Raw genomic sequence first — 21,076 nt, forward strand, 5'->3', positions numbered from 1 at the left:
TTGTTCTTTGATGTGGCATGTTCTCTACTTGTCATGTTGCTAGAAATCTTTCTTTCTCCTGCAGATCACTCTCAGCTCTGATGTGGGAGGGTCTTCTGTTTGAGTTTATTTCATTGGTTAATAAAGAAACTGCCTGGCTCATTTGATAGGCCGGCCCTTAGGTGGGTGGAATAGACAGAACAGAATGCTGGGAAGTTAGTCAGATGCCTTGGGCAGTCACCATGCCTCTCCTCTCCCAGATAGATGCAGGGTAAGATCTCTCCTGGTAAGCCACCCCTCCTGGTGCTACACAGATTATTAGAAATGGGGTAAGCAAGATGTGAGACGTTATCCAGTAAGAGGCTAGAGCTAATGAGCCAGGCAGTGTTTAAATGAATACAGTTTCCGTGTAATTATTTCGGGTGTGAAGCTAGCCGTGCGGGAGCCAGGCGGCTGGGAGTTGGGTGGCAGGAACACAGCCCGCAGCTCCACACTACACAGCTCCAGTGTTTTAGGTAGCCAGATGCAAGCACATCATCTTAACCCATCACCCCAAGAAAAACCAGCACAGCACTCATATACCATTTCCATCCTTGCAACAGTATCAGATACTTAAACTTTGTAAATAAAACCTAGTTGATATTAAAAATAAGACTGGGGATTTAAAAAAAAAATGGTTGTCTAAGATTTTTTTTTAATTTGTTTTCTAAAAATAGTGTATGACCGTGAGCTGTTTTACAGTATGTTTTAAGCTAGTGTTCACCATGAGCTCTGGAATAACAAAAACGTGGCAGGCCCTGGACAAGAAAGCTGGAACTTTAGCTCATGTGTTAAGCTACAGCCTTGTGGAGTAGCAGCCTCTCCCACTGGGGTGACTTTCTCCCACCCCAGCACTTAACCAGGCCCACCCCTCTTGCCTGCTAAGGCCAGAGGCACAACCTGACCCTAAAGCATTAGAGCAACTTTCTTATTTCTGGTTGTGCATGTTGGCCAGGACTGGACACCTCTAAGTGACTGCAGGTGTTTATAAACAGAAAAAAGGCAAACAGAGCATGTCTGCAGACTCATCCTCTGGGGAGGCCTGGGATTCGTGGATCCCTTCCAGAGTATAATGGATTTGGACAGGCTTCATGCCCTGGTGACTTCCCTGCATGCTTTTTGTGTAACCTTGCCCTGGAGGAGAGTAAGAGAATCCATGGCAAGCCTCAGCAAGGAAGTGAAGCCTGTGGCTGTCATCAGGGATGTTTGTTTGCCAACAGACCCGTGGTTGATAGGGAAAAGGAGTTCTTCCTCCTTCCGTCCCTTCCCCAAATATACTTTAGACGTGATGAGAGGAAGGAGCCGGAACTCAGGTTTCAGCCCCATGAAGACACAGCTCATTGCTTCTCACGGTTCCAACAGATAAAACCTTAGCAGCAAAAGTGCCTTTTCGTGTTTAAAGAGTCACCCTCAGCACTGACGAGCACTGAGCCAAATCTCCATGTTCAAGTGTCCATAGTTAAGGAGACAGAAAAAAACCATGTCCACCACTGTGGCTTCTCAAGTGTTTTGTCCACTGAATGTTGGCTTAAATTGTGCCTCCCTGGCACGCAATTCTAAGCCATAGTTGGTAAAGATTGCTTTGACAGTAAATATGAGCTCTGTACCCTTTTCACACAAGGTCATCCCCAAAGCCCACTTTTACACCACACCCCAAAACGGCCTGCATTTCCTCGGAACTTTCTTATTGCTTGTTTAAGTTAGCATGACCTAACTTTACTCCCCTACCCACACCGCCAGTTATCTTTGAAAGAACATCTCTCATTTTCTCAGCTACTGTGAGCACATTCTGGGTATGACTGTGTCCTATCTCACATACATCTCCCCCAGCGCTTTCATTATAACACTGAGGGCTCCAGCTCACTGGCCAGTAGGTGGCAAACCCCCCCCCCCCTTTTTCTTTTTTACTAAGCTCTTGGATACGTTGAATCAAACAATTCAAAGTTGAGCATTCCCTTCCGATTGGCTGCTGGAAGGCGACTATGTAAACATTCTTGTTTTTATTCTTAGTAAATCTGGAAAAATGCCAGCAATTCTAATGTTGCTAAACATCCAGATGCTCGTAGACTCCACTGAAATGAATTTGGATGACCGGCATGGTTTTCCCCAATCCCATTTGATGATGGAGCTGCCGAGGCCATTGCTGTTGGTGTTGTTGTCCACTCGGAGACAAAGATCCTTGAGTTGACAACAGAGGTTTTAGGGTGATTGCTTTCCAGTCACCCCAGGATGTTTCCACCCGTGCCTGCACCCTTCCCATCTCATGTCCCTTGCCACCTCCTAACTTTTTCCTCCCTTCCTATTTACTTATTGATCTCCTGTTCGTTGCTTTTATGTGGTAAAGTCCAAGCTCCTGGTGGCCAGTGTTTACCTAGCTTTATATGAACAACACAAAAAGCTGCCAACATCTTAGGTTAGTGCTATGGATCTAATGCAAGTCTCCACAAGAGGAGTCCTGGCAAGACCAGCTGATAAACTTGAGGCTTGGGGGTGGGCCAGTTTAAGGAAACACTATTCAGATACCAGAACCATGGCCAAGTGTACACTGTTAACGACTCTAGAAATTGGGTATAGATATAGACAGCAGGAACCCCAAGCATAAAGGGGGGTGCAGAACTGCCAAGTGACTGGACATATGTATGACCCTTCGACTACAGGTCACATGGCAGTAAGACTAGCCCAGCACAGAAGAGTAAACTCACTTAGAACAGTAAGGGATTTGTTGGGACTTTATTTCTGTAACTCTGATTGTGTGGGTCGTGTGTGAACTTGTAGATGATAAAGTCATTGTTCCACAGTGCCAAGGTTGATCTTGCCGGGACTCTACAGGATAGTCAGGCATCTGAAGAAGGTTGGTTGATCCGGGGCAGTTTAAACTGTCTTCAGTCCCGAGCATGTGGGAGTTTATGGGAGATGACGCTCCGACTCTGGCACCAGCTGCATCAGCCCTCTGGATAGTACCGGATAATCTGCCTCAGGCTTGCTAAGTCTCCAAGCTTGTCCCAAGGAAGGGCTGGTTCTGTAGCGCACCTATGAAACAGTTTCCAGCAGGAGGTGAATCTAGAGAAGCAAAAGCTACTTCAGGAATGAGCAGACAGTCTGCCCTTCTTGGAATCTGTACACCCGGAAGCTTCTCCTGGGATCCCCGCCCTCACCCCAGGATCATTTTCTTCCCACATTCATGGCCAGTGCTGCTCAGGACCCAGAACACAGTCAGTATCTCTGTGAGGGCCGAGTTCGTCAGGCTGTGCTCATGTGTATCCCTGGCCCTGTGCTGGAAAAGGAGACCCCTCAGCTTGTGTGTCCTGTATTCTTTCCCTTCTAGATTGCTTATATAAATGAAAGCAACCCCGTCCTCCTGTCTCTTGCAGTTATAAGGGAGCAGATGTGGGGCTCTCAGTCAGTCAGGTCGTATGAAGCAGGGTGGTTATTTTCTCGGAAGGTGATGTGATGTTTCTTGACTTTCTCTTGCAGCAATGAGGTGGTGAGGAGTGACCTAAAAAAGCTGCCAGCCCTTCCTACCCAAGCCCTGAAGGAGCACCCTTCCCTGGCCTACTGGTAAGACCCCCTGTCCCAGAGCCTTCTCACAGACAGGTCTCCTGTCTTCAAGGAGGGCACAGTCTTCAGACCACTAAGCCCTACTCTATCAGCTCCCACATCCCTCCTCCTCTTCCCTCTGTGTCAGGCAACTTAGATGTTCAGAACTGTTTTCAGAGTTAGATGTAGTGGTTTATGCCTATAATACCAGACCTGGGGGAGAATGAGACAGAAGGGTTGTAGGTTCAAGGCCAACATAGGCTACATAGCAAGTTCCAGGATAGCTTGGGCTAGGGTAAACCCTGTCTCAAAAAAAAAAAAAAAAAAAGAAAAGAAAGAAAGAAAGAAAGAAAGAAAGAAAGAAAGAAAGAAAGAAAGAAAAAGGGAAAATCAGAGACCATAATCTGCATTTATATACAAAGCTATCTAACATATTACAGTATGTTAACTCTCTCCCTTAATAATAATTTTTTTATGATTTCATCTTTGAAATGGCACCTCCTTAAGAAGCCTTTCCTGTGCTGGTCCAGTTTCATGTTGGTCCATGGATGGACAGGATGTGGGAGGCCTGGAGGGGTGGGAGAAGCAGGGACTTCGTTTCCTTGGCAACAAAAGAAGCAGGTTGTTTTCTTTCTCCTTGGTGTTCCCAATATCCCGATTTAGCCCTTTGTAACATTATGCGGTAGTTCATTCCACATGATTTAGGCATTTGTGGTTGGGTCACGGTGGAGCAGGGCTCGCATTCCTGAGGAGTGCGTTGGACTCCTGCTGGGTACTTATACACTGACCACTGCCCTCTGACAAGGACAGGACTGTGTCCTTGGTGTCCCTCCGGACCTTTCTCAGAAAGCAGTGTGGCTACTTATCATCTAAGACACAGTCATGGCAGGACACCTGGTGTTACAGGCCTGATAGCCCAACTTCTCAGAGAGCTGAGGCAGGAGGGTTGCAAATTATAGACCTCCCTGAGCTACAGAATAGACTCAAAGTCTGAAACTTAGTGAGACCTTCTCTCAAAAAAAATTATGTAGGGGTTGGGGTATAATTTAGTGGTGTGATGTTTGCTTAGCATGTGTGAGACCCTCAGTACAAGAAAAAGAGAGGGGAGGGGAGAGTAGAGGAGGGAGGCAGGGGAGGGAAGAGGGAAGGGGGGAGGGGAGGGGAGAGGAGACAGGGAGGGGGAAAGGAGAAGAAAAGAGAAGAGAGAAGTGGGAAGTGGAGGAGAAGAGAGAAAGAGGGTTGGGGAGGGGACAGGAAGGGGAAAGAGGAAGGAAAGGGAAGGGGAGGGAAGAGGGGGGGAGGGGAGGGAAGATGGGGGAAGGGAAGGGGAGAGGAGAGGGAGGGAAAACAAAAAGCACTGAACAAGTTGGTCCTAGTAACCTACAACACACAGCTCCCCAAGCCCTTGTAGATACAGCCTAAAATTTTTGAATTCGTATTCCACCTGTTTAGACACTAAGCATTCAGTTGTTCAAGTAGTCTTAAATGCCATCAAATGGGGTGCAGAGTTCTTCAGTGAGATGAAACCCACACTCCGAACTCACTTTTCTCAGAGAAACCCCACTCCTGAAGAGCTGGACTCAAAACTGTGAGCGCCTGACAGCAGACTCTCATCTCTCACTCCACCTCAGACCTGACCTATTCTCCTTCTTCCTTTGGCAATGTATCTATAAATAAAGAACAGGTTCATGCCAAGGACGCCAAATTCAAACCCTGTCTGGGTGATATTTGTGAGATGAAGGCCAGCCTGGGCTATCTAGGGAGACATTGTCTCATTAAAAAGATTGATGATAATAACTCGAGAGGCCAATAGTTCTCACGTGCAGGGATGAATTACACTTGAGAACTGTAATGTGGTAGACAGTCTGGAGTCAGAATTGCCTTTGACCTAATTCATTCCTCAATCATGTCTTTATTTATTGTCTAACATGGTTAAACCATCCCCCAATGCCAATTGCAGAGCTCCCATTCTTTCCCTCTCTCCCATTCTGGATCTTTCTTGCACTGTCTCCACCAGATACTCTGTGTTTGTGTTATTAGTAATATAGAAATCCTTCTTTTTGGCCCTGCTCTCTGCCTTTTATCAGCATGAATATCTCTCTGCCTGGATAGCTTATCCTCAGCCCTCTTAACAGTATATCCTTTAGGCACATGACCAGGTCAGCCCTTTCCTAAGGCCTCACCAAGACCTATGAATGCACAGTCAACTGTCTAATGGACTGGGAGAGTGGCAGGATAGGGAAGCCAACGTCACACCCAACTGTGAATGAATCAGTAGCATGTACCTTCCTGATGCTAAAGAACCCATGGCCCTTTCCCTACCTCGTTGCTTTGTACTCTGATTTGTCAGCCTATTTACACAAATTTTCAAATAGCAAAGAGGGTTCAATTCTCTGTAGCTTGTGAGTTTCTCATTTTTATTCTGTCCAGTCCTTGAGCCAATCTGAGGTGTTATGGACACAGTCTGCAGAGCTAGAAGCACCTAACCTTTCTTTAGGCTCCAGAGACAGGTGGGAACAGGATGGAGTGGAGTGGGACAGGCTAGATGTGTCCCCAGCTGGCACTGAGTATGTCATCACTTGTCAGGCCCCTGTTGACTTAATGGGAAGAAAGAAGTGGGAAAAGCGGAGGCGCAAGGAGGTCACCACTGTGGCTTGCCAGGTGGCTTTAGATAGCAGGCAGCCAGACAAGATTGGAGGGGCAGCAATTTTTGCAGCTGTCAGGCCCCATGAGACCTTGTAGTCAGGCCAGAAGAACAGCTGCATGTCAGCATTTGGGACTTTGGGTTGTTGATGTTTCTTAAACCTTGCTTTATGTTCATGGCATCGGGAGTGACTTTCAGTCCCCACCCCTACTTTAGGGATGCTCTCTCCCAGAGCTAGAAAAAGAATAGGCGTGAGTCTCCACTGGTTAGTTTGACCACAGACCTAGAAGTTGACCTCACCAAATCACAGTTATGTGGTAGAGAACTCGCCATCAAAGGTCACGAACTTATAAAACAGAGGCCATTGAAAAGAAAGAAAACGGGGGAAAAAAAGGAAGAGAAGGTTCCACCTAAATTCTGGGTGATGAATTAATAATGGGTGGTCAAGATCACTGAATGAAATCTTGAGGGTACAACCCTTGTATCACACATGCTCCCCATTATGACGTTCTTATACAAAGCTAAAGGAGTCCCCTTGTTGAAGAAATGGCAGGTGAGTCAGTGGGAATCTAAGTCAAAGCTATAGGGCAGGGTATGGAGGATGGAGCTTTAAGGGCTGTCCTTAGTAGTGGGCTGGCACTGTAACCCCTGCACCTATAGCGGGAGCTACCATTGTTCCCACCTTTCTTGGTAGCAGTTACTTCCCCAGGAAGGCTGTGCCATTACCCCAACCACACTCCATTCTGTCAAAGAAAATTTTGGCTAGCCATTGTCACCAAGGAGCCATTTAATTTCCTGTTAATTTTAGAAGGAAAACCTCAGAAAGATAAATAAGCCGTAATCTCATTCTGTTAGCTAGTCTGTTGTTTTCCCAGTGTGGCCCTGCAACTTTTATTAACCAGACCCAAGTTCCAGAATTTTCTTTCTTCCTTGGAAGTTCTGAGTCCTTAACTACTCAGAAGGGTTTGGCCTAGAGCCCTGGATAAGAACAACATTACCCAGTGCCCCAGATCCCGTGTGGACTGGACCTGGAAAGGAGGAGGATCCGAGAGGAGAGCTGAGCAAGTTCAGCCGTAGCATCCTCTGTGACTGGCGCCAACTGCTTCTTCATGCTTTCCTATTCCATGGTATCTTGCAAAGAACAGCCCCCAAACCTGCATGCTAATCTTATCCAACTGATTAGCAGTCAGAGGTAATGGTAATGTAAGTCCTCTGAGGAGAAAACAGGCTTTTCTATCCCCACCATTGCTAAGAGACTTCACTTGAGAGCAGCGTTGAGACATGTCACTTCAGGACACGGTAATTTTCCAGCTGCAGCTTCCTCAGAGGTTCTCAGGAGGATGGAGGGTGATGTCTTAGTGCTTCAGGGTGGCAGGATGCTCAACCTCTAATGCCAGAATCCTTTCCTTCTGATTCTAGCGAAGACAGAGTCATTGAGTACTACAAGAAGCTGAATGGCCAGACGAGGGGTCAAGCAATTGTGAAGTAAGTGGCCCTTCTGAGTACGCACTAAGATTGTGTTTAGGAGCTGGAGAAACAGCTCAGTCAATAAGGTGCTTGCCCTGTAGCAGAGGGACCCCAATTTAGAACCCCAGAACCCACATTAAAATAAATAAATAAATAGGCATGGTGGTGTGTATATAATGCCAGCACTGGGAAGGCAGAAGCAAGCAGATTCCTAGACCTCACTGGCCCCCAGCCTAGCTGAATCAGTGAGCTCCATGCTACTGAGACCAAGTTTCAAAATAATGTGGAGAGTAGTAGAGGAAGACATGCAACATCCACTTACACATACTCACAATTGTATTTGCAGATGTGCACACACACATGAACACATACACACATACACATATACACAACACACATACACATGCACAAAGACTGTGTGTTAATAGGCCACCTATCTGGCGCACGCCTTTAATCCCAGCACTCGGGAGGCAGAGGCAGGCGGATCTCTGTGAGTTCGAGACCAGCCTGGTCTACAAGAGCTAGTTCCAGGACAGGCTCTAAAAAAGCTGCAGAGAAACCCTGACTCGAAAAACCAAAAAAAAAAAAAAAAAAAAAAATAGGCCACCTATCAAGGTACTTGATTTCTCCTTGGAAAGATACATAGGGAGAGGAATGTTCCTACTAATTTCCAAGTTAATAACCACTCCAGAACTTCATTACACACATCAAAAGAACGTGTGTGTGTGTGTGTGTGTGTGTGTGACACCACTTCTAACTAATAACCCTTATTGTGTTGCCGTGTGTTGTGTGCTATCTTCACAGCTACATGAGTATCGTGGAGTCTCTCCCAACCTACGGTGTCCACTATTATGCAGTGAAGGTAAGAGAACTCATTGGCTGAAGTCTGCCCACGCTCTCCTGGAAAAGCAAACAAGCAAACAGAAAATTCTCTTGTCTTTTAGTCTGAAGATTTGGAGGGGAATGGGAGTTGATGGAGGTTGGCTTGGTCAAAAGATTGCTTGCCAGGGGAAATTGAGCAACTGAATTTTATCCCTAGGGTACTAACACTTGATAGAGTAACTCTCCAGTACTCTTTTTTTTTCCTTTTGTGAAGTAATGCAATAAATCTCTACTTCCTTTCGGTCTCAGAGGAATCCTGGGAAATCAGGGTTTTGGGGCCTCTCACTAGAAGGGCTCCATCAAATACAAGGAACTAGGAAAAACCAAAAACGTGTGGCAGAGTGTCGTATTATCTCTTGGGGTCTGATGCCACATGGTCTGCTAAGGATCTGAGACTGTGTTCTTGAATGTGGCATTGTCAAATCCAATGTGGCATTAGCTTCCGTCTAAACTTATTAAGCTCCACCCGCTCTGTGCCACACTGCAATCTCTTTCTGACAGGATAGATAAAGATGCCCCCTTTCTCAAGCCCAAGTTGCAGTGTCGAGAGCAGGGCGACCCGGCCTCTGGACGCTTCTTCTGTTCCAGATGAAGAAGGTGAATCCCCTCAGAGGTCCAGCCCCCTAGATACTGTTGTGTAGGAGGATGTGGCCACTGACCCCCCAAATAAAGTACAAGTGTTCACGAAAAGGGGCTCAGAATCCCTCTGTGCCGGGGTTTAACACTCTAACTCCACAGTGTCACAGAGTTTCCTCTTGTTTTATTCAGCAAAATCAGTGCCATGCGAAGGCACCTCCCAGAGACAGTAGCAAATGATAAACATAATGGTCTTATACTACATGTACCTGTCTGTCTGTCTGTCCATCTGTCCACCCATATATTCATATATCTTCCTAACATGCACAAGGCCCTGAGTGCAACCCTCTGTGCTGTAGACTTACAGACAGACAGACAGATAGATAGATCGATAGATCGACAGATGGATGATAGATAGATAGATAGATGGATGGATAGATAGATGATAGATAGATAGATAGATAGATGGATGGATGGATGGATGGATAGATAGATAGATGGATAGATAGATTACTTTTTTAAGTGGAGTGGGGTAGTTCAGTGGTAGAGTCTACATTTAACACCCATGAGGCCATGAGTTCAATCCCCCACACCAACAGAAAAACTTGTAAAGAAATCATATACTCCTGGAGCTTTACATGATCCTTTTCCTCCCTGCAAGTTCAATTTCTCTGGTCTTTAATATGCCCTCTTACCTTGAAATAATTCATTCCTGCAACCGTTTACAGACCGCCATACTGATTTTGAGTCTCCAGGACTCTGGTGACGAGGACATCAATTAAGTCATTCACACATGTGGAAATTAGTACAAATGCTGTGGCAAGGCTGCTTGCTGTGCCCGGCATAAAGTCCTAGCCTTTGGGAACACGTGGGAACTCCTCAGAATTGTCCTCAGAGGAGCCCCACTTTCACTCAGGTGATAAGGAGTCTTATAAGATGTGTAAACAGAGGGGCCCAGGGTTGTAATCCAATCCTAATGATGTTCTGGCTTCCGTTTGCTACATGAGTCCTAAAAGTCCTCATCCAGCCGCCCTCCTGGGCGAGCAGGGTATGATGGTGGCACCCCTTAGCCTGTGCTGCCACGGGTTCAGTGCGGCTGGGAAGGTTTAACTTCTGTTAAAGTTTGAGCCCTTGGCTTCAATATCTTTGCCCTTTGAAGGAAAGAAGCCCCTTTATGGTCTCCTAGGTTCGCTCTGGGTCTGACAGTCGGTGGCAGTTTCTTTGATCAGAAAGTCGTTCATTTTCTTTAAAATACTATATATTTCTCATGTTTTTCTGTATGGCGAGTGAGAGACTCAGCTTGGCTTTGGGGGGCTCAGGGGACAGGGTGTTTGCACTTGTTCATTAAGGGTTGAAGATGGAGGCTGGGGAGATGCTCGGTGGGTAAAGTGTTACGTAAGCCTTGGGACCTGAGTTCAGATCCCCAGCACTCAAGTAAAATTTCCAGTGCTAGTAAAGGCAGAAATGGGGGTGATGGGGGGGGGGCAGAGCTCTCAGAGCAACCAGTGCTAGTAAGGCAGAAATGGGGGTGGGGGGGGTAGAGCTCTCAGAGCAACCAGTGCTAGCCACTCAGTGAGCTCCAGATTCAGTGAAAGAACCTATCTCAAAAAAGTACAAGGTGGAGAGGGGGTGGGATGGGGGAGATAACTGATGTCCGCCTATGGTCTTCTCATGTAAGTCCATGTATGTGTATGCATAGCTGCGCACACAGGAACAGGTACGCATGCTGACACCAAACAAGTAAATAAGTAAGATAGGGAGGGATACAGGTGTCCTGGTTGTGGCTCTGCTTGGAAACAGAGCCAATTGCCCAACTCAGGCATGGTCCCCAGCGCTGTTCACGTAACTGAGCATGCAACCACGATGGGCACATCTGTAAGATAGAAAGTAGAGAGGGGCTCCTTCCATTCCAGAGACACCGCCTTTTCCCTTGCCGTCAGCTGAGAAATCTCCTGGTCTGTGTTTATCTTCTCCAGCCCCTTGTTGACCTCTATTCCCTTTGACATCCTAGGATAAGCAGGGGATACCGTGGTGGCTGGGACTAAGCTACAAAGGAATCTTCCAGTATGACTACCATGATAAAGTGAAGCCAAGGAAGGTAAGGGTGCCCTCTTCTGTGGGCTTGAGGCCTTTCTTTTGAGAGAGGAGTGGGATGAATGTGAAGTAACATTGCATGGGTTCACCAATCCCATGCGTGTGTGTGTGTGTGTGTGTGTGTGTGTGTGTGTGTGTACATTACTCCACAGTGATCTTGTCTGAGTTTCCTGGGTAAATATTTTTCTCTCCCGGTCTCTAAGGAAACAAAGTGCTATAATTACTTAAGGTAGGGTGTTTGGCTCCATCTTCCAAGAGCAGATGGGCAAACAGGCTCTGAGGAACTGTCATGTATGTTCCTTTTCTTGGGGGTGGGGCTATGTGTTTTGGCAAAATGAAGAATCATTGTCTCCTGAGGCCAATATGAGTGCTCCATGATGGTTTTTTTGGAATAAGGCCATAGGTCAAGAGAGTGTACCAGTAAAGGAGAGACAAAAATATAAACAGTTAGAAAAAGTTCTGAAAATCCGGCAAATACCTTCAAGGCATCACAGGAGTGAACAGAGACTAGAATCATCTGTGCCAGAGAAAGGGAGTCTAGTCACTGAAAGCACAAATGTGTTTGTTTTCACTTGCACAACAATTTTCAAACAAGAACAAATTGAAAACTTAAATGGAAAAATACTTTGGGGTTGAGAATGTACTGTTGGTCCATTATGCCCTCACAGACTGCTGCCCAAGCTGTTATATCCGTGACTAGGATAGAAACCCACCAATTACATCCCGGCTGACCACACTCTATGCACATCTGGGCTGACCACACTCTATGCACATCTGGGGTGGTCACACTCTATACACATCTGGGCTGACCATACTCTATGCACATCTAGGCTGAAAGTCCAAGAAGTAAAAACCTGTTCTCTTAGTTCCCTTCTTCATTAAATTGGTAGTGGGAAAATGGTCCTATGGTAGGAAGAATTTTCACTCAATTGATCAGGAAATCATTTCATTTCTAAATAAATATCATGACAAATGATGGAGGTGTAGTCCTCTGGGAACGATGCAGCAAGATCCTGCCTCTTTGGGGGAGTGTGTTGCTTTGGGTGGCAAACTCCAAAATCTCTCTGTTTCCCATTTACGCAGAAGCAGATAGTGTCCCCATGTTCCTGCATTAACCCTCTTAATTTTATGGGCTGTAGACCTACACCCTTTCCTGGCTGTGTCTGTTTCCCCTGGTACTTTTCTCTTTCTGAACTTTCTAATTAAGTTCCCTCTTCACTTCCTTCTTCTCTTTTACATCACCACTTTTTTCTTCCCAACCAGTCTAACTGCGTTCTTTTTTTTCCTCCTTGTAAATGACAAACACACTCCCAACACCTTTCACAAAGTCCTGGTGGCAATGTGTGCAGCTCTGCCTTGCCCTCTTCAGAAGGGGAAGGCTGGGAGACAACATAGCTTAGGACATTCACAGTGGTGGGCCTGACACCAGGGAGCTGCAGAGAGCAGGTACTTACTTAGGTATTCAGTTGGAGCTTCAGAGTGTCAAGAATTTCCAAAGCAAAAGTGAACCAAGGTCAGTGTGACTAACTGGGGCCACAGCAGGGTTCAGTCTTTCCCCCTAAGCTCAGTGAAAGGCTTGCCAACAGTATTGAAACTTCTGTCCACTGTATTCCTATGTAGGTGGTTTGTCTTGATTTCTCTTAAGTATAATTCTAATGAGAGTAATAATATAGCATTTGATATATGTAAAACACAAGAGAGCCACATAACATAAATTATTCATTCTTAGTTAGACCTGAGTTTGGCTTCTAGTGCTCACAGAAAGATCTTTTTAAAAAAAGAAAAGAAAATAGTATCAACAGAGAAGGAAGGACAACAGTTGGATCCCCAGAAAAGTCACCAGCATTCATGAATGAAAATTTTCAGTTTTTCGTCATAGAAGTCCCTGGGAGACAGCCAGATGCTGCCTGTATGGGCTTGTGTAGAGTTTGGGGGCCCTTGGGAAATGAATGCACCCGCTGAATATAAAGTTAGGAACAATCCTAAACCCCCGTCAGGCCAAGGGATGCTTCTGCTTCATTAGCTTTGAGGGGTCTATGTGTCAGTCAAGATGCTAATGGGGTGAGGGGAAACTGAAGAGTGAAAGGAAAGCTACAGTTATGAAATCCCAGCTGCTGGAAGACTTGGGGAGAAGTCCTTTATCTCAGTACCCAACATCATTAGCATCACAAACCCCCGTTTCGTTGCATGTAGGAGCCAGGAGAGGCTCTGGGCAGCTCAAAGCACAGGAACAAGTGCCTGGACACACTCGTGACTGCGAGTTATCCCTGCAGGCTTGCTTGTGAGGCACCCCAAGTCCCTCCTTGGTACCTCCAGACCAAGATCTTAACCTCCACTGTGTGTCAGAAACTCCAGGAAGAGGTTGGAACCCACAGCTTCTTTCCGGGGTCCACCTTGTCTTTCTGACTCTCTGCTATGCGTGCAGGAAGTACCCACATGGGTCTGGAGATTGGCGCTGTCCCTCAATGTCGTCTGTACTTCCTGCACTCAGTCTTGGGAAAAGTTGGCCAGGTAGAGCGGGCATGGCTGCATGGTCCTGGGTACTGGGAACATGGAGGGTTCCCAAGCACAGAGGATGAGCGAGTCGCACGCGAGGGATGTCCTCCAGGTGGTAGCATGCCCTCCTGGCACTGAGACCGGGTACATCTCCAGCACCTTAAGCCTCTATGGATGCTCAGGAGATGATCCGTGCCCAGATCTAAGTCCCTGGAGGCATCTGTGGCAACAGCTGCCTCTCGTGCCCGGGCAGCTCTTCCCACCAGCAGCAAGCAGAGGCCCTCCCTGACACTCTGACCCACTTACAGCAGCTCTGGCACATGGCACCATAGTCCTAAGAGCCAACCTTCAGGCTGAGGCCGTGGCTAGGCTGAGCTCTCCCTTTTCCCCTGAAGGACTAAGGCTTGTCCTCTGTTATGTCACCAAGCATTCCCATAGGGCTTGTCAAAAATGTCTCCCCAGGTCCCTAAGCGTCCAGAGCTGGTGCTGGTAACCATCTCAAACCAGAAAAGACAGTAGCTTGGTCCTGGTTCTCTCGATGAGATGCCGCTTGCCACCCTAATTTCAGCATCTTCTGTCTATCACCGAGTCCCGCCTGAATGGCTCTGGAAGGTGGTGTGTAAAATGAGGAGTAGGAGGAGGAATCACACTTCCTGCTAATAATGCCACACAGTGCACTACCTGGCTCTCTCCAGCAAGCGCAGCTCTCCATACAAGCTATGAACTTCATTTCAAACCATTTCTGAAAAAGCCCAGTGATAGGAAGAGGCAGGTTTATGTGCAATAGACAGTTACAGGTCATCTGGGGCCATATAGTAAGATCCTGTCTCAAAAAGACATGGAAAACAGACCCAAGGAGAGGCAGGTGTATCTCTGTGAGTATGAGGCCAGTCTGGTCTACAGGGCAAGTTCGAGGATAGTCAAGGCTGTTACACAAAGAAGCCTTGTCTAGGAAAAAAAAAAAGTAAAAAGTAAATTTAAAGCAAAATAAAAACTTAGATTTCTTTTCTTGCCTTTTTCCTCCCCTCAGAGTGTGTTTTGTCAGAGAGAGTAAGACATGTGGAGACTTTCTTAAAACTTTGTTTCATCTTTGAGTGTGTTCAGAAGAATTCAGACGTTCTAAGTGAAAAGTACCAGGGGCTGGAGTCTGGAGGCAGGAACGGAAGAGGAGGCCATGGGTGAACATGCTGTCTCTCTATAGCTTGCTAACCCTGCTTTCTTACACAGTCCAGGACCACGCACCCAAGATGGCACGGCTCGCCATGAGCTGGGATCTCCTATATGCTCATTTATCAACAAGATGCCCTACAATCTTGCCTATAGGCAGTCTGATGGAGGCCTTTTCTCCTTTGACCTTCCATCTTCCCAAATCAGCCTAGCTTAACCAGCACAGATGCCAGGACAGAAGACTATTCCTCCCAATGCCCCAAAGCAGCAACAACAAGGGTTTTTAAATGAATGAGATCTGTCATGGGTGTACATTCCCCCACTGCAATGCTCCTTGTTTGTATTCACGATAGCTTCTGAGAGTCCATTATAACATGTTGTATGTGCCATTATAGAACCCTCCATCCACTCTCAGGAAATCACTGCTTGCATCCTTCACCCAGTGAAGTTACCCTCAGCCTACCTCCCAGATTCTTAGCTCCTGTGAGTTCTCACCGACCACATACCACTTAGAATCATCCCTTTGACTATTGTTACACTCTTCTTTTCTTGCCAATGAGCAGTAATTCTGTTAATCTTTATGTGTCTTAATATAGAATCAGAGGAGGGAATCTCTCTCTCTATCTCTATCTCTATCTCTCTGTTACATACACACACACACACACATACACACATTCACACACTTTTGTCTTGGTTTAGCAATGAATAATGAAGGAGAAGGTCATGGTGGCCGAGGAAGAAAACTCCTGTCTCTCCATAGGTTAGTGTCTCCTGCTTCATACCAGCTGTCAGCCTTTAACATGTGTGCACACATGTGTTTAGAAATAACTCACTGCCTAGATGCTCGTTTCCTAAATTAGAGTCTTCTTGGACTCTGGGATTAATGATGGGTGTTTGGGCCCTTGAAGTCAACCTCAGGTTACCTCTTAGTTTGCATTTGTGGTCTGCCACTGAGACTTAGGACAAAACCGAAAACTGCCCCACAGCAGTGACATTGGCTGTCCTACCCATTCTGCAGATTATGCTAGTACAAGCAAGAGTATTTGCTTCTTTTCTGAAGGTGTGGGAATGCAAACTAAATGTCCTCTATTGGGAGGCCTCATTGATTCTGGCTTGACAGAACCAGGGTCTTGCAGTGCATAAGTAGGGCTCCCTCTACAGGGGAGGTCCCCACATTCCTTAGATCAAAGCCTGAGGAAATAACAGCTGCTTTAATCTCTGTGACCATCAGCCCCTTCTCATCACCCCAATCATGGGAGTGTGGGTGGCCACACTAATGACTCAACTTCACTACCCATCCCAGGATTTTGTGTGAAATTCTTCTGGTCTGCAACCTTCATTCAGACCTGTGGGCAGACTGACCAGTCTCACTTCTGTTCATCAGAAGGCACGATAAAGAAAACAGGAAATGCTTACTCAGTGGGCCTTTGAGAAAGTTAGGCCAGCTTGAAACCTGTGACTCACAAGGTCCTCCCTACAGAAGTAGTGTAGTATTCAATATCCATAAATCGGCACTCATTCTCCTCCCAAACGAGTCTGTATTGAAGGAAAGCTATCCTTTGGGAAGCACTGGCGAGTCGGGCCTGGTTACATATTCAGCAGGCAGCATTTACTTATTTATTTGATGTGCACTTAGGGGGGCTTTTATGTGTGCTTAGATACACAATTAGGAGCACTTCAGGGTCCCTTCTGAGGCATTAGGAAAAGGAACCAAAGTAATTGGCCGACCTGTGAGCAGCTAGTGTGGCTTCCTGATTCCTGAGAGGATTTCAGAGACAAGGGCAGTGGCTCCAGAATTTGATGCATTCCTGTCACATCCCCCAAATGAGTAAAGACTTTTTTTTTTTTAATTCTATGAGATGAGGAGACAGGAAGGGAAAATAATATTTACAGGAACTATTCCATTAACTATGAGCTAACTCCCAGCGGCATGGCCCCGCTCAATTACTCAGTGCGATAAGAACGCTATGCCTTGCTGACTTTGTCCAGCTTCTGTTTGGGTACCTTTGACTCATTTGCTGGCTGGAGAGCCCTCTGACTTGCCTGCCGCTGGCTGGGTGCCTTGCCTCTTCCAGCTTGTCTGTTCTCCTTGGAAACCACGCCCTCTGTACATGCCAGAGGAAAGGCTACTTAATGTGTTTAGCATTCTTAGCGTTTTGTGGCCTTTGTTCCTTTGCAGTACAGGATCAAAGAGCCACCTCTTAGCAGTCCTTCAGAGCACAGTGTGGGATGAGTGGACCTGCAGAGGTTCAGGGCCTGTGGGTGACAGGGCCTTGCAGTAGGTCAGCAAAGAGAGCTAGCCTTGAAGCTGGGGAGCAGGTCCTCAAGGGGGGGTATCGGGGAGAAACATAAGAAGTTACCAGGGTGACTCCTCATTCCAAACAGGACGGATTATGCCTGCAAGCCCAGCGTTTGGGAAGCTGAAACCTGGCATTCCAGGCGCTATATAGCAAGAGCATGCCTCAATCAAGGACTGAAATGTAGCTCAGTAGTTGTGTGCTTGGCTGGCATGCCCCCCCCCACACACACACACAATGCTTTGTAAACCAGTGACTCTCATATCCACTCAGAGCTCTAAAGTAAACAGTGGGAATTTGGATGCTGCTTGTTCGCTTCTGGTATGGGGGCGGGAGGACTATGACACTTTTAGCCGCTCTGCATCTCTCTGTCTGTGAGAAGGAGACTGAAAGGCACGGACAGAATGGCTGTGACTTAGTTTTCTCCCCTTTGAGTAAGTTCACTCCTCCAGGAGTTTCCCTCTGTCAGGATGAGAGAGCATCTGCCCTTGATGTAGCAAATATCGTTACCGTCTCTTTTATACTGAGAGAGAGAGGCAGACCAAAGTGCAAACAACGTCCCTTTGTTAGGAGGAGGTTTCTTCCTTGGTTATTGAGTCTGGGAACCCAGGGTCCCTCTGTTCCCACAAGTTCCTGGGGAGACTATTCTGAGCACGCCAGACTTCCAAGGGCACCAGGTCATATTCCAGTCTTTTCTGGGAATCTCATATTCCTATCAGACTGTCACCTTTGACGAAAAGTTTATCTGTCTTTGAATAGGGGAAAAAAAAAAATCAACAGTGTGTCACACCGGTGGATGGTTCTGTTTTGTGTGTGTTTGTTTGTTTGTTTGTTTGTTTGTTTGGAGATAACATCTCACTAGATAACCCAGGCTGGACTTGGACTCACTATGTGGATCAGGCTAGCCTCCAATTCTGAATCATCGAGCCTCACCCTCCCAATTAGGTGTGATTACATGCTTATGCCTCCACATCTAGATGTGTGTGTGAGTGTGTGTGTGTGTGTGTGTATACACGTGCCAGAGGACATGCCTCGGTGTCACTCCTTAGGTTCTTATCCTTATTCTTTTGAGACGGAGTCCCTTACTGACCCACAGTTCCCCACATAAGCTAAAGCCTGACTGCTTTGACTCCACAGTGCTGACATTAAGTGTGCACTACACTGCCACACCTTGATGTTTTTCCCCACATGGGTTCTGGGGACCAGACTCAGGCCCTCATGTTTGCAAGGCAAGCATTTAGGCAACTGAGCTATCTCCCCAAACTGAGAACGCCAGCTTCTAGACAGAACGATCCCGTGTCTATCTTTAACTCTTCTCCACGTGAACCAGTGCCCAAGCCAGATCTGATTGGATGGCCAGGGCAGTTTCTCTCCTTGGCTTCATTATCTTCCAAGTCCAATGTCTAGTCTCCTTGACATCTTTTCCTCCCTGGTCCTATACAGTGCATGCACCAACCCTGAGAAAGGCCACATAAATAGCCACTTTGATGGTGTGGACAGTAGCGGTCAAATGGGACATCAGGTATTTATAACATTCAAATAAACACCCAGCCAGACAGCACAGCAGCGCCCTTGAGACTGACGGGCTTCTGAGGAACTCTGCAGACAGAGCCCCACTACTCTAGGAGCTCCATTGACCCTGGATGCAATTTGAAGGAGCAAATCAAAACCAAATGCTGTAGTTGGATCCCAGATCCTTGCAGGGGAGCTTTCAGTAGCCACACTCATGCCAAAATAACCACAAACCAGTAGTAACTTCTGAACTGACTTTGTCTTTCTGGCTTCAAAAACCAGTGACTTTTCATGGAGCAACAAGAGCACCAACCCACACGGGCACAGCTCTTTTATCTCACACCATCGCTTTGTGTGTCTTTCCTTGTCCCTCAACAAAGCCACAGGCAGTCTCAGGCTCTTCTGACCATCCCCACACAGTCAAAGTCACTTAGCCCCTTTAAACAGCAAAACAAGCTTCTATTAAGACAGTGGGACTGGAGAGATTGCCCTGTGGTTAAGGGTGCTTGCTGCTCTTGCCAAGGACCAGAGTTCAGTTCCCAGAACCTATGTCAGGTGTCTCACACTTACCTGTAACTTTAGCACTGGGAAATCTGACACCCTTTTCTGACTTCCCCAAGTACCCACATACATTTGCACATACGTACATACATACACACACACACATACACACACAAAAAAATACAAGTAAAATCGATATTTTTTAAAAAGAAATTTTCATATTCAGTCCTAAAAGACAATAAAAAATTATGTGTTTATTAGTTTTGGAATGTTAAAACAAAATATCTGAGATTATCAGCTTATAAAGATGAAGGGTCATTTGGGCTTCTAGCTTAGGAGGTTCTAGGCCATGATCAGTTGGTCCTTGCTTTGAGGCCTGTTGCAAGACAAAAACCATGGTGGGAAATACATAGCAAGGCAAAAACTGCCAACTTCATCCACAAGAAACAAGGAAAGAAAGAGAAGAAGCCAGGGTCCCAAAATCCTCTTCAGGGTCATGTCCCCAGTGACCTAATGACTTCCCATAGTGTTTCCCTTCCTGAGGATCTCACAGCTATCGTCCCAATGGCACCACCCTGGTGACCAAGTCTTTAACACACGAGCCACCGGGAGACATTCAGTATTGAAAGTATAAAGCAGGTGAGGTGGTTTAGTAGATAAAGGTGCTTACAACCAAGTCTGAGGACCTGTATTTAATTCCCAAGACCCACATGGCAGAGGAGCACTAACTCTTGCAAGTTTTCCTCTGACATACACACACACACACACACACACACACACACAGATAAATTAATAGAAAATAGATCAATGAAGAATGAAATTTTAAAAACATACAGATCCAATGTATAGTAGCTTCAGTCTTAATATTCACTCTCCCACTTGCCCACCCTACCCCCGTCTACTGAATTCCACTTCTCCTCTACTTCACTGACTTCTGAGGGGACCCCCTCCAAGCTCTCCAGGTGATGGTCATAAACCCTAACTCTCTAGGTTTGTGTAGCCAGGTGGGCTTTCCCCACCGGCTCCCTGTGGGAAGCAGACTGCTCACAGATGCCTCTCTTCCAAGGTCCTCCCCTGTAATGATGTTCCCTGAGTTTCCACCTTCCTGAATGTGGCACGCTGTAAACTTTGAGGAAAGAATTTAAGGATCATCATAAGACCTTATGGATCATTATTATGTGTGTTCATGTATGTGTTGTGTACTTGTACACACATACATGCATGTGCATACGGAGGCCAGAGGACAACTTTGGCCACCCCTTTTGAGGTAGGTTCTCTTATTGGCCTGCAGCTCACCAGTTAGGTAAGACTGGTTAATCGCTGAACCCTGAGGATCCCCCTGCCTCCGTCTCCCTAGCCCTAGGATCTCAAGGGTGCATCACCATGCCTCACATTTTATGTGGGTGCTGCGAATTGAACTTAGGTCCTTGTGCTTTCAAGGCAAGCACTTTATCAACTGGGCCATCGTTCTAGCCCCTAAGGTTTTAAAAAAATTCTAACAAAATTTATATAACACAAGTGACTGTATTACAGCTTTCATTGCACAGCTCAGTGCGAGCCATCTCCAGAACCGTTTCTGTATTCCAGACTTAGATCTTTACACCATTTCACCGCAGTGCCCTGTTTCCTCTCCCGTGGCCTCTGGCTACCATTTTACTGCTTCCAGTAGTTTGACTGCCTGTATTTGTCTTTGGGTAGGTATATCCAACCCCATTTCAGAGTGAGATGGGGCTCTGGGTAGGTAATAATTATACCATGTCAGAACCAAGGCCCATGCTATTGAGCCCGCTGGTGAACTTCCTGCCCTACTTGTGGCCTCTCCTGCCTGATGATCAAATCACACGTCTCCTATGTAGGGCTGCTCACCCTGAAGTCTCACTAGGGA

General features: G+C 46.5%; 1 protein-coding gene across 3 annotated transcripts in view; it reads left to right on the forward strand.

Annotated features, from left to right (window-relative positions):
- Positions 1 to 21,076, forward strand: part of Frmd4a (FERM domain containing 4A) — a 310,427-nt gene that overhangs the window by 222,190 nt on the left and 67,161 nt on the right. For all 3 annotated transcript variants that reach the window (XM_038333067.1, XM_038333064.1, XM_038333065.1), the window contains exons 8-11: positions 3,493 to 3,576; positions 7,619 to 7,684; positions 8,471 to 8,528; positions 11,136 to 11,222. In XM_038333067.1, the coding sequence (XP_038188995.1) occupies positions 3,493 to 3,576; positions 7,619 to 7,684; positions 8,471 to 8,528; positions 11,136 to 11,222 (295 nt within the window). The remainder of the gene's footprint in view (positions 1 to 3,492; positions 3,577 to 7,618; positions 7,685 to 8,470; positions 8,529 to 11,135; positions 11,223 to 21,076) is intronic.

Source organism: Arvicola amphibius, chromosome 6 (assembly GCF_903992535.2).
Source record: "Arvicola amphibius chromosome 6, mArvAmp1.2, whole genome shotgun sequence".
In the NCBI taxonomy this organism is placed as follows: Eukaryota; Metazoa; Chordata; class Mammalia; order Rodentia; family Cricetidae; genus Arvicola; species Arvicola amphibius.